Source organism: Gopherus flavomarginatus, chromosome 1 (genome assembly GCF_025201925.1).
Source record: "Gopherus flavomarginatus isolate rGopFla2 chromosome 1, rGopFla2.mat.asm, whole genome shotgun sequence".
Taxonomy (NCBI): Eukaryota; Metazoa; Chordata; order Testudines; family Testudinidae; genus Gopherus; species Gopherus flavomarginatus.
This window is the reverse complement of record NC_066617.1, coordinates 357,842,159-357,860,588: the sequence shown is the minus strand read 5'-3', so window position 1 is coordinate 357,860,588 and position 18,430 is coordinate 357,842,159. Positions and strand designations below refer to the sequence as shown.

The following is an 18,430-nucleotide window of genomic DNA, read 5'->3' as shown; positions in this document are numbered from 1 at the left end:
GTGCCAGGAAAATTAAAAGCAAACATGCTTCTCCCAGACATATTATACTTTGTACATCATCAAGTTATTTAATTTTTTTTATTATGACAATTTACATGTCATATTTATATGAAAGAAATGACAGTAGATATTATAACAAAAACATTATGAAAGAAAAAGTTACACAATTAGGCCTACAAGCTATAAAATGGCTTCAGGCCCAGCTTATACACAAAGAGTTCTGACCAGACTGTAGTGAGAGACAACAATGAACATTTCATTAACAAAAATATTGGCACCAGCCTTAACATTTTTTTTTTACTTCATTTACAAGGAATACAGTATTTAAACAGTTGTGTACTGCAAATCTAAAAACATCAGCTGTTATTAAACTGCAGTTAACCCCTTTGAGCACTGAGACCACCATGACTTTCGTTTTAAATTTTTTTAATGTATCATGTTTTACATGCAGGTGAAATTACTGGTGGGAAACAAAACAGTGAAAGCACCAACCTAGTTATGTGCAACAAGAATTACACTTCCAGTTTTTTCAACATATTTTCCCCCCTCCACACACACAACACATGCAGTGTGTGCACTGCAGTCCTTTCCCCTCAAAATATAGCAAGCCATGATTTCACAGAAAGATTTAAAAATCAAGGTTCAGGACTCAAGCAAAGCAAGGGTTAAACTCTAGAAAGAGCTGCTAAGCTTTCTGAAATTTACCATGTTACCTCTTAAGAGTAAGATAAAACAAAAATGAGGCCATCAGTGAATTTGAGATAAAAACTTTAAGGAACTGTAGGTTTCTCTGCCAACATTTAAACAGCACACAGAAGTAAGACAAAAACTGTATTTCATGTAAGCATATCTTAAAATTTAAGAGACCATATTTGGGAGTTTTGATCTAATCATCACAGAGTATTGGAACAACCATTCTGCTAGCAAGCAATCTGTATTAAATTTACTGGGACAGTGAATAGAGACATGAACATCAGGTATAAACACACAGAACGTGCCCATTTGACAGCCATTATACACTAAAATAGTGATATTAAACTTTTTGAATCAGTCAACTAGCATATGATAGCGGCTATGTATTATAAAGGAGGGCCGTGAAACAAGTAAGAAATTAGCAACCATTGGCATTTAAAAGAATTTTAATGCAAGTTAGGGGGAAGTACCACTTTAATGAATGTACTGTAAGAATAAGACACTATACAAGATTTCAGAGTCAATGTAATGAGTATGAAATTAAAAGCAAAAGATTTATGATTTGATTTCCTTTTCTACCACATTAACTTTAGTAGCAGTTTAATATCTATTAAGAACTTTAAGTCATCGAGCTAATAAATGGTGTGCCAGTACTACGCCTATTACGGCTTTCAGTAGAACAACTTTTTTTCCTGTAGAGTCATTTGTTAAGTCCTGAGAGTGTCAAGGTGAGATAATATCTTTTACTGGACCAACTTCTATTGGTGGAAGGTACATGCTTTCAAGCTCTGCAGAGCTTTTCTTCAGGTCTGGAGGAAGCAGAGTGCCTGAGCTAAAAAGTTGGAACTAACTACAAACAAAAATCCCGACCTGTATTTAGCTCAAACACCCAATGAAGAGCTTTGTGTAGTTTGAACACTTGTACCTTCCACCAACAGAAGTTGGTCCAATAAAAGATATGACCTCACCCACCATTTCTCTCTCATATCCTGGGATCAACATGGCTACAACAACTTGTTACATCCTAACAGGCTAAGCTAAATATTACAAATCACTATAGCTGTTTGGGTCATAAGAGGAGGGATAAGCATACAGAGTGGCCTCCATCAGATTGTGCCAAAGCCAAACAGTGTTATAATATCTAATGTATTGCTCCAAAAAAACCCTGCATCCACACTTACCCTTTAGCACTCATTCATCCGTTGCAGGAAACCAGTTTTGCTAACATACACTGATTTTTATGCAGCTGCTCAAAGGGGATAGGAATGAGGTCAAGAGGGTGTCAACCTCAGTGTCTTAAAGGGTACAGTCAATTTGAAATGGTCAGTTTTTAAGAGTGAATTACAAATTGTTTCAACACTCTGCCTGTCTGAATCTCCTTCTGCAAATGGTTGTGAGTGTGCAATCACATTTTGCTATTTTTTCTTCCTGTCCCGTACTGCCATTTGAAAGATCCACTCAAAATGACAGGAGGAAACAATTTCTTACTAGCCCTGAGAAACAGTGAGGCTGACTATACACAAAGTGCTATCTAATGCACATAGTAAACAAACTGGAAAAAAAAGAGCAACATTTTCCCCCTCTGATCTCTCAGCTCTAGTTAGTAACCTTTGGGGTTATTTGTAGCAATCAGAGAAATATTTACAGCCACAAGTACCCATATTAAGCAATGTGTCCCCTCTGCCTGCATTTCCCTTGTCTCTACTGCTCAGAACAGGTACCGGGTGCAAGCAGTTACAGAGCGATATCTAAAAACCCAGGTTGTCAGACTTTTTATAGTTGTAATTGTGTCTGGAGCCTTTACTCTCAATTGTAAAAATCTATTATCTACTTTAGAATGTTCTACTCTTTCCTTCAGAAACTGTACATAATTTAAGTGTTGTTCTAAGCTATATACATTTTTTGGAATGTACAAATAAGTTAAATTACTCTGAAGCTTTGGGCAATTACTGTATATACTCCTTCATTAGCCCATTGATTTATAAGCCGACCCCCCCCCCCCCCAAAATGGATAGGTAAAAACAGCAAAAACTGTATGACCCTTTCATAAGCCGACCCTGTATTTCAGGGGTTGGAAAACTTTGGCTTCTGGCCCATCAGGGTAAGCCACTGGCGGGCCGGGACATTTTGTTTACCTGGAGCGTCTGCAGGCATGGAGCCCCTCAGCTCCTTGTGGCTGCAGTTTGCCATTCCCAGCACAGTTTGCTGTTTCCTGTGCCACTTCTTACAGCTCCCATTGGCTGGGAACACCGAACTGCGGCCACAGGGAGCTGAGGGACTCTATGCCTGCAGATGCTCCAGGTAAACAAAACTACAATGTATTAGATCAGAGATCAGCAACCTTTGGCCTGCAGCCCGCCAGGGTAAGCACCCTGGTGGGTCGGGCCAATTTGTTTACCTGCCACATCCACAGGTTTGGCCAATCGCAGCTCCCACTAGCAGACAAACTGGCCTGGCCCGCCAAGGTGCTTACCCTGGTGGGGTGCAGGCCAAAGGTTGCCAATCCCTGTATTGGGTATTCAATTCAATGATTCCATAGAGTTTAAAATCATCAAATTTTGGTGTAGACCCGTTCATAAGCCAACCCCCGCTCTTTGATGCGTCACTTTTTTACCAAAAATATTCGGCTTATAATGAGTATATACGGTATTTCACTACCCATGCAACCTTGTTTTTTGCTGATTGGAGTTCTGTCATTCAAACAGGCAGTTATACTGATGCTATAATAAGAGCTTAGTCAGTGACTTAATTTTCAAAAAGAGATTAATGATTTTCAGTGTCTTGATTTTTTGTTGTCCAATGGGAGACACCTCAAAGTGGCCTTATTTTCAGTAAGTGAGTGTTCGCAGTTTCTGAAAAGTCAGGCGTCTTCAACGTGTCTCCGACTGGACACCCAAAAATGGAGGCATCCAGAATCATTAATAATTTTTGAAAATTTAGGTCAATACATATTGCAAACATTAGTTCAACAAAAATTAAGGCCTCTCTCTGCTCACTTCATATTTCCTGACTTCCAAAACACTTAAAAGCAACATCCCACCCCTTAACTCAGGTGAGGGGTTAAACACAAAAGCCAAGACTGGCAGCCAGGATTTCCTAGATTGTGTCAAGAATTCCAGCCCTAATCCTGCAAACCTGTATTCCTAAAAGCAGTCTTAATGACTTCCATAGATGCACTTGTGTGTCAGGACTTGCAGACCAGGACTACTTAACATGAATTGCTTTCTTTCTCCCCCCCTCCATTCAGTATATTTTTTTCCAGTAAAGATTTGTTTTTGTTTGAAGGATTTAATATTTATATACATTTTTTTAAAGGTTTTATTTTCCCAATGGACTGGAAGTGTTCTTACATAAATACGCACATAGGATGCCTCTTGTGTATTTAAATCTATAATACAAACCTGTGAACAGTAGTCACTGCACATGTGCCACAATCACTTTTTGCCATTTTGAACCAGTTGATACAAATATCTTGATCAGACCATTTTTGGACTAGCATGACTGCAAAATGTTATTTAATTACTGTATACAGAGGAGATTTTAAAAACAGGTGCCTTTATCTTGTTTAGTTTTAAGAAAGGTAGTTTGTGAAAGTATGTGATTGGAAGCAAATTTAAAAAGAAATGACTGTTGGGCCAAGCCTTCACGCTGAAGAGCTTTCAATGCCAAATTAGAAATGCCTGAAAACAGAGGTCTGTAACGGACACCCTGACAGTGTACTATTAGAATTATTGAACTACTACAGCATTCGGATAGTCACCTAGTTCAAATGATAAAGTTACTAAGATAAATTAGAACAAATGGACTGCCATGCAAAGGTTTTTTCTTTTATGAACATACATGTTGCCTTGAGGTTCTCTGAATAGGTCAGTCTTTCATGAGGAGTTCAGACACAGTGAAGACAAAACAGAAGCAAAAGGAATACAGTCCAGCCTCCATTAGCAGAAGAGCAACTGAGGCACCTTGATGCAGAAGAATAGTCTTCTCAAGTGCAGTTAAAATGCAAAAGCCATTAGATAAAGAAAAGATGTGTTAATGGGTTCACGTAATTTAATGTGCACAACTCTGAATCAACTATCAAATGCTCAAAGAGTTCACTGTTTAGCATTGATCTTCCTGTACTCATAATTAAACAAAGAGACATACATTGTGTCTACATTTGTTTTTTAAAACCAGGAATACACTCATTTAGAAGAATCAAAGACAACAAAAACAGCCATGGTGAAGTTCTTACTCTATTACGGGCTTTGTTAATGTAATCCATCACATCCATTTAGTGTGAAGTGAATTTACTGTACACTTTTGACATCAATGCTCATACAAGTGGTTTGCAAGCCAGCAAATATCATTCTTCTCGTGAAATGATCAGAAAGTTCCATCCCTCATTTAATTCCCTCAATTTGTAGCTTCCTCCCCTCTCCAGTGCTGCTTAAAACCTAAACTGCACTTAATTAACTTTCTTCCCAGTCAGTTCTGCACTAAACAATGTTCAATTTAAAAATCTGCAATATAGCAACTTTTAGTCACAACCTGATGGGTAGCTGTTTGTGCAATCAAATCCTTACATATAGGATTGATATCTGCTTATTCTTTTCCAGTTGGAACTATTCCGTTAAAATAACCCAAAGCAAGTCTCTGTTGTGTTTCTAAAACTTGATCTTTTGCTAATTAACTTAATCAACATCTGAAGATTAGTATTCATTGTGGATATTAACATAATCCAAAAACATTGCACTTCATTCCTTACCAAGATTACAGTAGAACACAATCTGCGAATGACACCAAATCAACTGGAAGACATTTCCATAGTGTGGACTAATGAAAATATTCTTACCATCTGACCAGGGGTCACTTGTGCTCTTATCAAGAAGTGCCATTTCCCAAATAAGATACTATACATTTCCCAGCAAGCAGAAAATCTTCAAAACTGGGGATTGGGATGGGGTTGAAAATGTAAGCCCTCTCTTTGAGCCAAATGTTGCAGTCTGGATTCCCACAGATATAAAAGGGAGCTTTGCCTGTGTAAGGGTTTCAGGCTTGGGCTCTTTGGGATGACATTAACACCAGAGAGGACTTTTTCTTAATCAGATAGAAGGTCAATCTACAAAACTGACATACAGGAAGTAAAGCTCCATAGCAGCATCAAAATCATGTATATATTTATGGAACTGACAGTACCTGAAAAATGACTGGATCCTCCGTTCCAGTGTTGTGACTGAACTTTATGATATTGTCTGCTTTTACATCATTCCCACAATTAAGACACAATATTTGATTTTTTTCTCTGGTTGGTGTATCCAATACTTTCAACTCTTTTGTATTTTTCTTACATTGAAATTAATTGCCCACTTATGTCTATAATTTAGAATTAATGCTACAGCAAGAATGCTTGCTACAGCACTGATCAGATACTAAAAGGCTAAGTCAGAGAACAAAAGGGTTATGGCACTGCCTAAACAAAACAGAAGTCGTGGCTGCGCAGAGTATTGCATATATGAATTAGACAGTTTGCACTGCAAATACTAAAAATGCACAGTTACTAACATTGAAAAATGGGAGCCACATGTCATTCATCATTTTAAATACAAGTATATTAGAAATGTAGCAGCACTACACTGTCGCATCACCTAAGCGCAAAAAAAAAAAAGCATATATGGTATAGTAGCTTAAAATGCTACATATGCTCTTAAGAACACTTTCTAACTTCTGTGGCTTTTCGCACTACCCTGTTTAAACATCTGTTAATGAAACCTGTTAACTATAAATTGACATGGTGGAAATAATTATTTGTTTAAAAATTCCAAGGGAATAAACTCATTTGGAAAGAAAAAGTGAATTGTCATTTTCTTAAGTCACAAACCTTGCTTACCATAGCAAACGATGAGTGGGTCCTAACCTTTTGCATCTTTGATGGTTTTAGTTTTATATATGAGGATATATGAACTGCTAGAATCCCAATGAAATAACGTTAATGCAGTCGGTTCTACAGAACTAACATGGACAGAGGGGAAAAACAAAAACAAGGACTTTCAAGGCTAGAAGGTAGGTATTTTTGGATCTAGGTTTTCTAGAGAGGTATTTAGTAAAGGCCTAATGCCAGTTTTATTACAATGAAACAGAAGTGCTTAACTACTGACTGACTAGTCAATACGACATTGAGGAGGTTTGGGTGGGGTAGGAAGGAGAATTCACTCCTTGGTGCCAGCAGCAAATTTGGTGCATCCATTGCCGGCAATGGACATAACACCGGAGGAGGGGGAGGGAGGAGGAATCCAAATCTCAGCGCAAAAGGTTTAACAGATGTGACCTTATCAGATTTCAACATTTGGCAGCTATGTTTTAGCTGTGGGCTACAACAAGTATAAACTTTACAGCCTACATCTTAATTAAGAGCGAAGAGAAAACTGAGTGCTATCCAAAACAAACTTCAGCTTCACTGTCTATTATGTGCCAAATAAACTGTTAAAAAAAATCTGTACACTTGAGCTAATGTACATGCCACTCAAAGTGATGAGATATTGTCTTGGAGTCAAGCATTTTCTCACAGAAATACTGCCTTCTTGAAATCAGTTGGTCACGTGACAACTATTAAAATGTATTTTAAGAAAATTCTAATGGCCAAAGGCCAACACTACATTCAAAACCTGCTAGTACATCCAGGCAGATAAGTAAATCAAAACAGAAACACACAAATCCAAAACAGAAAACCTTCAAAAGGAAAACTGCTCCATTTGTTTACTTCAATTTGAAGTAGATATTAGGGGCATGAATGGACCAGTCAAGGTTTGTTTGAAAATCCCTCCATCATCAGATGTGCTGTAATCCTGTGGTCAATGCAGTATGTACAAACGTATTCCTTTCAAAATACTCTGATAGATGATTTAAAACTCAAAACGGCCAGGCAGTTACTTTATACAGCGGTTCTGGCATCTGTGAAAAGTTTACAGCACTCACATGGTATCATTCCATTTACAAACTAACTTCACACAGATTCCCTCCCACCAGATACTGTACATTAAAGGCCATCTGATGAAAAATGTATGGAAAAACTGTTTTATAAATTCATTGCTAGCATGTTTTGACCGTCAAAACTTCATTACAGTACACTTTACTGTACAAACACTTTAAAGGATGTTTATCAGGAAACTCTGCAAGTCAAAATGGATACTAGAGTTCTTGTTTATTGTATTTTCTTGGCCTCTTTATTTACTGTGGTTATCTCCAATCTTAAATCAAGCTGCTTTCATGAAGGTGGTTACTAAAATGAGCTATGTATGTTAACCTACAACTCACAAAATGCAACAGTAGAGACATTAATTTTTAAACTGTCTGTTAAATTGTAATCTAAGTTGTGAACATTTAAATATAATATATATCTCATATGAAAAAGCTAAAGCACAAGTGCTTCTGCACACACGCCCCCATTCCCGCCTCCCGCTGCCCCCTGCCCCAGTTACGTTTTGGGCCCTGACCGATTTGGAATGCTTTCATAGGCCACATGTTTCAACAAATTTGTATGCTTTCAGGAAATATAAAGTCAAAAATATACAAATCTCTTGTTGTTATAAGGTTTTTGTGAATGAAATTACCCAGGACCATGGACTTGGAAGGAGAGAAAAAAAATTAAGAGGGAATTTACAGCAATTTATCTTCAAAGTTCAAAACTGGTCACTTCACAGAAAGACTGCAGAACTGGTGAAATTCTTGCTTCTAAAAAGTGATACTGTAGTGGAGAGTCTTCTAGGAAAAATAAAACAGCTTTTAATAACTGGCCCGCTGGTATGAGCTACCGTGGAATAAATTAGCACAAAAATGGAAGAAAGTCTTATAACTGTTCACTGTTACAGACGTAATCAACAAGGTCAGTCACTCTCAAAAGTTCATCCTCCTCTTCCTCTGGCCCTACTACCTCCTGACCACCCCCCGTCCCATTGGGTGCCAGGTTGGCATTGGCTGTGCTGTCCTTGGGGGCTTGAGTCTTCTCACTTGGTTTGCCAATCAAGGTTTCAATAGTTTTACCTGGGCTCTGTCCATTGGTGGAAGGCAAGTCCACTAGGCTGTAGTCCAACGGGCTTTCTACTTTCCCTACATTATCAAAGTCATCTTCATCATCACTTTCTATCCGGTAGCAGGGCTTCTTGGTGCTGTCATGAGGAGCATGAGGTGCTGATGGCTTATTTGCAGGTGCAGGCTTTTCTGCATCTTTGTTCGCATTGTCGCAGTTATCTTCATCATCTGTTTCAATTCGATTCAGCCGTTTGCGGACAGGTCTCCCCCCCTCCTCTGGTTCGTCCCCATCCTCCTCCTCTTCTTCTGAGTATTCGTCTGTACTTCGGCTACGTTTTCGAATAGACTGCTTTGATTCCTTTGCTGGTTCATCATCTTCAGAGTTCTTGGACATGTAGCTCTCTGGAATGAGGAACAGACTTAAAGCCGTTAGCAAAATCTGACGGCAGGCAAAACATTTACAATTGCTCTTTATATTTTCCCTTTTATCCCTCTCTTCTGAAATGTCAATCCTTTCTGTCTCGCATCCCGCCACCCCTCCCCTCTCACACCAATTCCTGCCAGGCCTTCTGAAACTTTGTTAGAGTACTCGCACATAAAATAAAATAAATAGAAATTGCCATACTAGATCAGGCTAGTGGTCCATCTCGCTTGGTATCTTGTTTCTGACACTGACTGCTTGAGGAGAAGGTGTAATCCCACACAATGGATAATTACGTAACAATATGCATTCAGAGAGGTTGTGGAGAAAGTTTATTCCTAATCTCTTAACACCCACTTTACACTCTTCCAGACACCGAGAGCCCATATTATGGCCATCAGCCTTCCCAAAGAGAATTGTATAGGACTCCTTTCAAATCTCATCAACATTGCCTTAAATTTCAGCTGGAGGGTTTGCTATTGTATACAGATGCTCCCCGACTTACGCAAGCGTTCCATTCCGTAACGGCTTGCATAACTCGAATTTTGCGTAAGTCGGAAACGTATACCCAACCATTACAGAAAAACACCCCCCACGCGTTCTAGATTACAGAACTTTTTCCATAAGTACGTATTTGCGTATGTCGGGTTTGCATAACCCAGAGGGCACCTGTAATGTAATGTCTTTTCCCTGAATAGAGGGAGTATTCTATAGCCCCCCAGCATCTGTAGCTCCTGATAGTCTGGGAAGGAAGAGGCTGGGACAGGAAATCATACACCAAGCAGTTTGACTCATCGGGCCATTCTGAGCTACCTAGAATGTGTGTACAATGTGTGTACATGGTCATCTAAAAGTATGTTTTTTGCACAAAAATTTTTACAACAGGCAAGTTGCCTCTGGTGTTTCTGAGCAGTCTTTCACACAGTTCCACAATAAATCTTCCAGGTAATTCTATTTCCAGTGACACTGTTACACACTATACTTTGATATGCCTGGGGAAAATACCAATGGTACCGCTGTGCTGTTTTTACTGCATAAAAAGCCAGTAACAAATTTAATACTATGCAAATTATCTCATAGAACAAATACTATTATTTAACCATTGGTAAGCCAAAAGTCTAGGAGTCAAAGGACTAAAGTTCCCAGAGCGGCTATTGTATTATATAGGAGATTCTTGGCAGAGAGGTTCTCTCTACATCCAATTTAACGGAAGAGAATGCAAATTACATTTTAAGGCTCAGTTTGCAAAAGACAATAAACTTGTATAATACAGTTAATCGCCTTTCATCCTGAAGGATCCTACAGCGCTTTACAAATTTCGGCCAACATTTCCCCAAATATCTTCTAATTATGGATTCTCAATTTGACACACAGTGCCTGCTCTTTGAAACATAAGAACAGCCATACTGGGTCAGACCAAAGATTCATCTAGCCCAGAATCCTGTCTTCCAACAGTGGCCAATGCCAGGTGCCCCAGAGGGAATGAACAGAACAGGGAATCATCAAGTGAGTCATTCCGTGTTGTCCATTCCGAGCTTTCCATTCATACCATCCTGCCCATCCTGGCTAATAGCCATTGATGGACCTATCCTCCATGAATTTATCTAGTTCTTTTTTGAACCCTGTTAATAGTCTTGGCCTTCACAAAATCCTCAGGCAAGGAGTTCCACAGGTTGACTGTGCATTCTGTGAAAAAATACTTCCTTTTGTTTTAAACCTACTGCCTATTAATTTCATTTAGTGACCCCAGTTCTTGTGTTAAGAGACGGTGTAAATAACACTTCGTTTTTACTTTCTCCACACCAGTCATGATTTTATAGACCTCTATCAGATCCCTCCTTAGTTGTCTCTTTTCCAAGTCTTAATCTCTCCTCATACGGAAGCCATTCCATACCCCTAACCATTTTTATTGCCCCTTTCTGAACCTTTTCCGAGAGAGGGAGTCCACATCTCATGCAATATTCAAGATGTTGGTGTACCCTGGATTTATATAGAGGCAATATAATATTTTCTGTCTTATCTACCCCTTTCTTAATGATTCCCAACATTCAGTTAGCTTTTTTAACTGCCGCTGCACATTGAGTGGATGTTTTCAGAGAAGTATCCACAATGACTCCAAGATCTCTTTCTTGGGTGGTAACAGCTAATTCAGACCCCGTTATTTTATGTGTATAGTTAGGATTATGTTTTCCAATGTACATTACTTTGCATTTATCAACATTGAATTTCATCTGCCTTTTTGTAGCCCAGTCACCCAGTTTTGTGAGATCTTTTTGTAGCTCTTCGCAGTCTGCTTTTCATTTAACTATCTTGAGTAGTTTTGTATCATCTGCAAATTTTGCCACCTCACTGTTTACCCCTGGTGGAGTGCACTGTCAGTGCAGGGACAGGTATTTTCGCCAGATTGTAGCATGTCAGGACACATGATGTAATCCATGACAAAATTCTTTGAGAAGAGACCTGGAGCTCCTTCATTCTGTCTGCTACTGCAACGAATAGTTAGGTAGATTTCTAAAATGGCTATGCTCGATACAGAAAGCTAACGCCCGGCAAACATCCAAAGAGCGAAGTTTCTGTTCTTGGCTGTTTGACTGTGGCTTAGGGTAAAAGACTGGAAGAAAAATGTTCTGATTAACATGAAACTGGGAGATGACCTTCGGGAGGAAGGCTGGTTGCAGCCGAAGCTGAACCTTGTCCTTATAGAAGACTGTGTAAGGAGGTCAGATGTCAGAGGTCAGATCAGGGCCTTAAGCTTGGCTACTCTCCTGGCAGATGTTATTGCCAACAGAAACGCTACCTTCGATGATACATAAGAGCAAAGATCATGTTTTGAGTAGCTCAAAGGGGGGGGGGCTCATTGGTCTGGAAACAACAAGGTTAAGGTCCCAGGCCGGGATTGGTTGTCATACTTGAAGGTATAGCCTGTCAAGTATTTAAGAAAGCATCCAACTATTGGGTTGGCAAAGACTGACCATTTCCGGTGAAAGGTGGAAATGGCAGCCACGTGGACTTTTATTGATGACATAGAAAGCCCTTGCTGTTTCAGGTACAGAAGGTAGTCCAAGATAAAAGGTATTGTCGAGTGCATAGGAGACGTGTTTCTGCAATGACCAAATTGTGAATCTCTTCCATTTGGCTAGGTAGGTGGCCCTAGCAGATGGTTTCTTACTGCCAAGGATGACTTTCCTAACTGGATCAGAGCAAGCAAGCTCCACTGGGTTTAGCCATAGAGCTTCCAAGACGTGAGGTGGAGAGATTCGAGGTTGGGATGCTGAAGATAGCCGTGGTCCTGAGTTATCAGGTCTGGGAGCATCAGTAGAGTGATCGGAGTTTCCACTAACAGCTTTAGAAGAGACACATACCAGTGCTGACGGGGCCAGGCTGGAGCTATCAATATTATCGAGTCTTCATCCCTCTGAACTTGGATTAGCACCCTGTGAATGAGTGAAATGGGTGGAAACGCGTAAAGGAAGTGGTCCTTCCAGGGAAGAAGGAACGCGTCCGCGATTCAGCCCGGGTTGTGATTCAGGAAGGAGCAGAACTGCGGACACTTCTTCTTGTGACTTGTCGCAAACAGGTCTATCTAGGGAATTCCCAACTGTCGGAAGATGGTGTTCACGATGTCCGGGTGGATGGATGACTCGGGGTTGTGAAAAGACCTGCTGAGATGGTCTGCCAACTCGTTTTGAACTCCGGAAAGATAAGGTGCCTTCAAGTGTATTGAGTGGGCTATGCAGAAATCCCACAGTTTGAGGGACTGTTCCTGGCACAAGGGAGATGAGCATGCTTCCCCCGTCTTTTAATATAAAACATCACTGTTGTATTGTCTTTCATGACTGATACACATCTCCCCTCCAAGTGAGCTTGGAAAGTCTGGCATGCCAGACAGACTGCCCTCAGCTCCCTGACTTTGATGTGAAGTAAGAGCTCCGCTTGGGACCAGAAGTCTTGAGTCCTGAGCTCCCCCAGATGCACTCCACTTCAGATGCTTGAAAGGGTGGGAGCCTCACTCTGGCATGCTGCATTACATCAGTACAGGCAGCATTACTGATGTACAGGCAGTACATCAGTACAGGCTGAGGGGCTTCAGGCAATTCCTTGCTGTGATGGTAAGGAATTGTCTGAGATCTTGTATGTCGTCACAAAGGGTGTGAAATCATGACTCTAGTAGAAATACTCTTGCCTGTCTTGTGTCCAACACTGCCCCTATGCATTCTATCCTCTGAACAGGGGACAGGGTTGACTTCTGCACATTCAGTAGAAGGCCAAGGTCATCGAACATTGCTCTTATCAGGCTTACGTGTGCCTCCACTTGTGTTTTGGAGCAGCCCTTGATCAGCCAGTTGTCAAGGTATGGAAACGCCTACACCTAGTACTTCTGCAAGAAAGTGGCCGTGACTGCCATGCATTTGGTGAACACTCAAGGTGCCGCTGACAGACCGAAGGTGAGGACCGGGAGCTGAACTAGAGAGAATATCCCAGTTCTACGGTGCTACTGTCATAAACAGATAGCTAAGGGTTAATGTCTCTTTCACCTGGAAAGAAGTAACCTAAAACACCTGACCAGAGGACCAATCAGGAAACAAGACTTTTTCAAATCTGGGTGGAGGGAAGTTTGTGTGTGAGTCCTTTGTTCTTGTCTTGTGCCTGTCTTTCTCTCGGCTATGAAAGGATTTCTGTTTCCTGCCTTTCTAATTTCCTGTTTCCCAGTTGTAAATACAAAAAGATAGGTTTGTTTTTTTGTATTTACATGTGTGTAGTTGCTGGAGTGCTTTAAATTGTATTCTTTTTGAATAAGGCTGTTTATTCATATTTCTTTTAAGCAATTGACCCTGTATTTGTCACCTTAATACAGAGAGACCATTTTTTTGTATTTTTTTTTCTTTTTACATAAAGCTTTCTTTTTAAGACCTGTTGGAGTTTTTTTTTAGTGGGGAACTCCAGGGAATTGAGTCTGTGCTCACCAGGGAACTGGTGGGAGGAAGAAGTCAGGGGGAAATCTGTGTGTGTTAGATTTACTAGCCTGACTTTGCATACCCTCTGGGTGAAGAGGGAAGTACTTCTGTTTCCAGGACTGGAAATAGAGAGGGTGGAATCCCTCTGGTTAAATTCACGAAGCTTGCTTCTGTGTATCTCTCCAGGAACCCAGGGAGGAAACACCTGGAGGGGGGAAGGGAAATGGTTTATTCCCCCTTGTTGTGAAACTCAAGGAATTTGGGTCTTGGGGTCCCCAGGGAAGGTTTCTGGGGGGACCAGAGTGCCCCAAAACACTCTAATTTTTTGGGTGGTGGCAGCTTTACCAGATCCAAGCTGGTAACTAAGCTTGAAGGTTTTCATGCTAACCCCATATTTTGGACGCTAAGGTCCAAATCTGGGAATTGGGATATGACAGCTACTCCTGGGGGAATTCTGCACCAAAAAATCCAAAATCCTGCATCAAAAAATCCAAAATTCTGCAAATTTTATTTGTCAAAATAATGCAATATCATCACACCAGTTTCACTTATTTTGGTAATTTATTTAAACTACCATACAGAAAAAAAATCCCACTAACTGTGCAGCATGTCCTAAACACATGAAAATTAAGTTACAAATACTTGGTAACCACGACCTTGCATTCCAGTTATAATCCTGGATTTTCATGTAAATTACACACTTTTATTTTGTTGTTTGGTGTTCTGTAAAGTAGAACGACGCTTTAAATTGCTCAGACTTTCACACAAGAAAACCATACAGTTTTGCTAATCATTTTCATGCATTTTTTAAAGTGGATAAGTAAAATAGATCCTGAGCTGTAATCTAACCCCACTGTGCCTCTCTGGCACAGGAAAAAAGCAAGAAAGCACACAGACCTTCCTAGCTGAGGATTCCGTTACTGTCATTTACAACAAGGTTTATTTACCCCATCTGGCAAGGTAAAGGAGTCTTAACTGACTAACAGTGGGAACAATTAACTAGCAATGGGAACATTAGCAGCCTGCCTGTTTAGTTATTACACTTCTGCTCTGCCTCAGGGACAGAGCCTGCTTCACACAGCCCTATGCCTGCAAGCCCGGGATGCAGCAACAGCGAGGATAGAGACAGAGTGAGTCTGTCTCACTCTTCCCATGCAGGCAGGCAACCAGCCCCACCTCCATGCCCAACCTCCCTCCTTCCCCTCCCCTCCCTGCCGCCATGATCTGCTCTCTGCTGCCGGTTGCTTCCAGCAAACGCGTCCAGGCTGCTGTGGAAGGGGCATGTGTTGCCCACAGATTTCTTTGCTCCCCCATTTTTCTGCAGGGGAGCAAAGAAATCTGCAGAAGGTATGAATTCTGCACCCCACTGCAGGGCGCAGAATTCCCCCAGGAGCACCAGCAATCTGACATGATCTGGGCCCAAGCATGGTAGAAGTGAGGCAATTGGCACAAAAAGGATGGGATATTTGGATTCAGTGTTTGAACTGGTGCGTCGCTCTCGGGCGCACCTTCAAAAGGCTTGTTTTTAACCGGAGGACTGTTTCACTTGCCCAGAGCCGATGAAGGAGGCGGCGGCTTCCTCCTGTTGTTTCTATTACGCCTCCTAAAATAGTCCTGCCTGTTGGTAGAATCAAGGCAGGGGCTGGGGCTTAAAATGCCTCCGCTGAGTAGATGGAGTATGGAGGCCCAGGGACTTGAGAGTGGCTCTGAGTCCTTAAAGCTATGAAGCTGTGAGTCCGATTTCTCAGAGAAGAGGGTCGAGCCTGGGGTGACCAGATGTTCCAGTTTTATAAGAACAGTCCCGATACTTGGGGTTTGTTTTTTTTTTTTTTTTTTTTTTTTTTTAAAAACATGGGCTCCTATTATCCCCCACCGTCCCGATTTTTTACACTTGCTATCTGGTCACCCTAGTCGAGCCCTGAAACAGGAGGTCTGTTGGACCTCATACAGGAGCTCTGATGCCTGCCGCCACGACTCCCCCTAATGGCCACCACTGAAGCCCTGGTCCAAGTGGCTGAACTGGCAACATCCAAGGCTGCCTGTAGCGAAGACTGTGCCACAAGTTTGCCCTCCTCCACCAAGGTAGAAAACTCCGCCCTCAGTTCCGCTGGCAGAAGCTCAGTGAATTCTGACGTAGCCCTGCAGGAATTGAAGCTATATCTGCTAAGGATTGTCTGGTGGTTTGAAATCCGAAGCTGAAGCCCCCCAGTAGAATAGACTTTCCTCCAAAAGGGGTCCAGCTTCTTCACATCTCAGGCTTTAGGTGATGGGCCTTGGTGCCCTTGCCATTCTCATTCGTTTGCCACTGCCACCACTAAGGAGTCCGGTGGCAAGTGTGAATAAAAGTGTTCAAACCCTAAAGTTTAGGGGAAACAAAATACTTCCTCTTTGTCCTTTTCGCCACCAGGGGCAGGGAGGCAGGGGTTTGCCACAGCATTTTGGTGGTATCTTATATGGTTTTAATGAGCAGCAGGGCAACTTGGGAGGGTCCTCAGGGAGTCAAGATGTTCACCATGGGGTCCAATGACTCAGAGACCTCCTTGACCTAGAGCCCCAGGTTCTGGGTCACTCTCTTCAGGAGCTGCTGGTGGACCCTACTGTCCTCAAGTGCAGGAGCCGTGGAGGTACCAGCCACTGCCTTATCTGGTGACGACGAAGACGAGGTTCTACCCGGGACCGGCTCTTGCTCTTGGCCTGTGCAGTGACCAGTACGGTGTAGGGCGGCTGGTCCTGCACCAAGAGAGATGGGGAAGGTGCATGGGTTTCTGAAGCCACCAACACTGACCTCCTGGAATAGGATCCCTTGCTTTGATGAAACGCCCAGGGGGTCCAAATTGGCCATTGGGTTGGAGCCTGCCATTGCACGGGTCACAGCATCGGGGGAAATTGCTGTCTCTCCCTGTCCGACCTCGAGTGTCTGCGCTCCGATCTGTGCCAGCTCCACCTGGACACACAGAATTCCACCTCTGAATCCGATTGGGAGGACTCACTCTGGGAAGATCATGGGAGAGCAGTGCCTACTAGTGCCATAGAGCGGTGCCGGGAGATTGGTGACCACTGCGGTTCCCCTGCTGGTCTGCTGCCAGAAGGTACCAGGGACCAGTGGACCTGATGATGGTGACTGATGTGGTACCATTGCTGGCTTGCCTCTGGACGACACCGAGAGTCTCGCAGGTGCCGTTGCCCTTTAGCTTGGTGCCCTGTCTTGCCTGGGCAGGGAAGGCAGTGCCATGAAGGTGATGAGCTCTCTTGCTGCCTTGAAGGTCTCTGGTGTGGAGGGCTGCTGCAAAGCCTTTCCGCAACTCTCCAGGGCAGGGGAGTCCTGGGGCGCTGGACTTGACTGACCCTTTGTTGGGCCAGCAGTCAACGGCGTCGGGCTAGGTGGTGCCACGCTTACGTGGCCCAATGCGAGTCCTTCTGTCCTAGACGCAGTGCAAGTGAGCACCCCCTGTACAGCTTCTTTTTCTTGAGGGGCACCAGGGATTGGGAATGGTGCCATGCGTGGAGCCCCTGTGCAGTGAGCTCTGTTGGTGCTGAGTGTCTCTGTCCAAGTCCTTTTTCGGTACCGAAGTTTCCCGTATCGAAGCTGGAGCACTGCGCACCAATGTTGAGGTGCTAGGTGTCAGTTCGGCCAAAGTCACCTCTGAGTGGGGACAGAGAGTGGCCTCCATCAGAAGGATCTTCAGCCTTTGGTCTCTTTCTTTTTGAGTCCTGGAGTGAAATCCCCCACAGATCTTGCAATGGTCCTTCTGATGCGATTCCCCCAGGCACTTCAAGCAGGAAGTGTGGGGGTCGCTCCCTACTGGAATCTAGCTATATAATGACTGAGTAACTACAGCTACTAGCTAACTGGTTTAACTATTCACAGAAAGACATTCTGAGCACTACTAGGGAGAAGGCTTGCCAAAGCAAGAGCAAATGAGCATTCCGGCTAACCATCACAGGCGGTAAGAAGGAACTGAAATGGCGGCGGGTTGGCGGGGCCCTATAAACGGCACCATGGAAGCACAACTCCAGGGGGTGCCTGAGCTGACCCGACGGGTACCGCAAGGGAAAAACCTGGCTACTGCGCACACATCTAATTAGAATCAACATGAGCAAGCATTCAAAGAACCACCAATCTTGCCAAACAAACCTAATTTCCTTCATTGACAGGGTTACTAGCCTAATGGATACAGGGAAGCAGAAAACATGGTATAGTCTTGATTTTAGAAAGGCTTTTGTCCCACAGTCCCATATGACATTCTCATAAGCAAATGAAGGAAATGTGATCTAGATGAAAATATTATAAAAGTGAGTGTACAATAGGGTGAAAGACTATGTGTAGTTATCAATGGCTTACTGTAAAACGGGG

At 42.5% G+C, this 18,430-nt stretch overlaps 1 protein-coding gene across 5 annotated transcripts in view; it reads right to left on the bottom strand.

The window, feature by feature from the left end:
- RSF1 (remodeling and spacing factor 1) overlaps positions 1 to 18,430 on the bottom strand; it is a 131,926-nt gene that overhangs the window by 11,232 nt on the left and 102,264 nt on the right. For 3 of the 5 annotated variants that reach the window (XM_050940345.1, XM_050940336.1, XM_050940350.1), the window contains exon 16: positions 64 to 9,102. The exons of 1 other annotated variant lie outside the window; for it this stretch is intronic. In XM_050940345.1, the coding sequence (XP_050796302.1) occupies positions 8,519 to 9,102 (584 nt within the window). In that variant the 3' untranslated portion in view covers positions 64 to 8,518. Of the gene's footprint in view, positions 1 to 63; positions 9,103 to 18,430 lie in introns of those variants that run through there. One more of the 5 variants, XR_007772577.1, reaches the window with a different exon arrangement.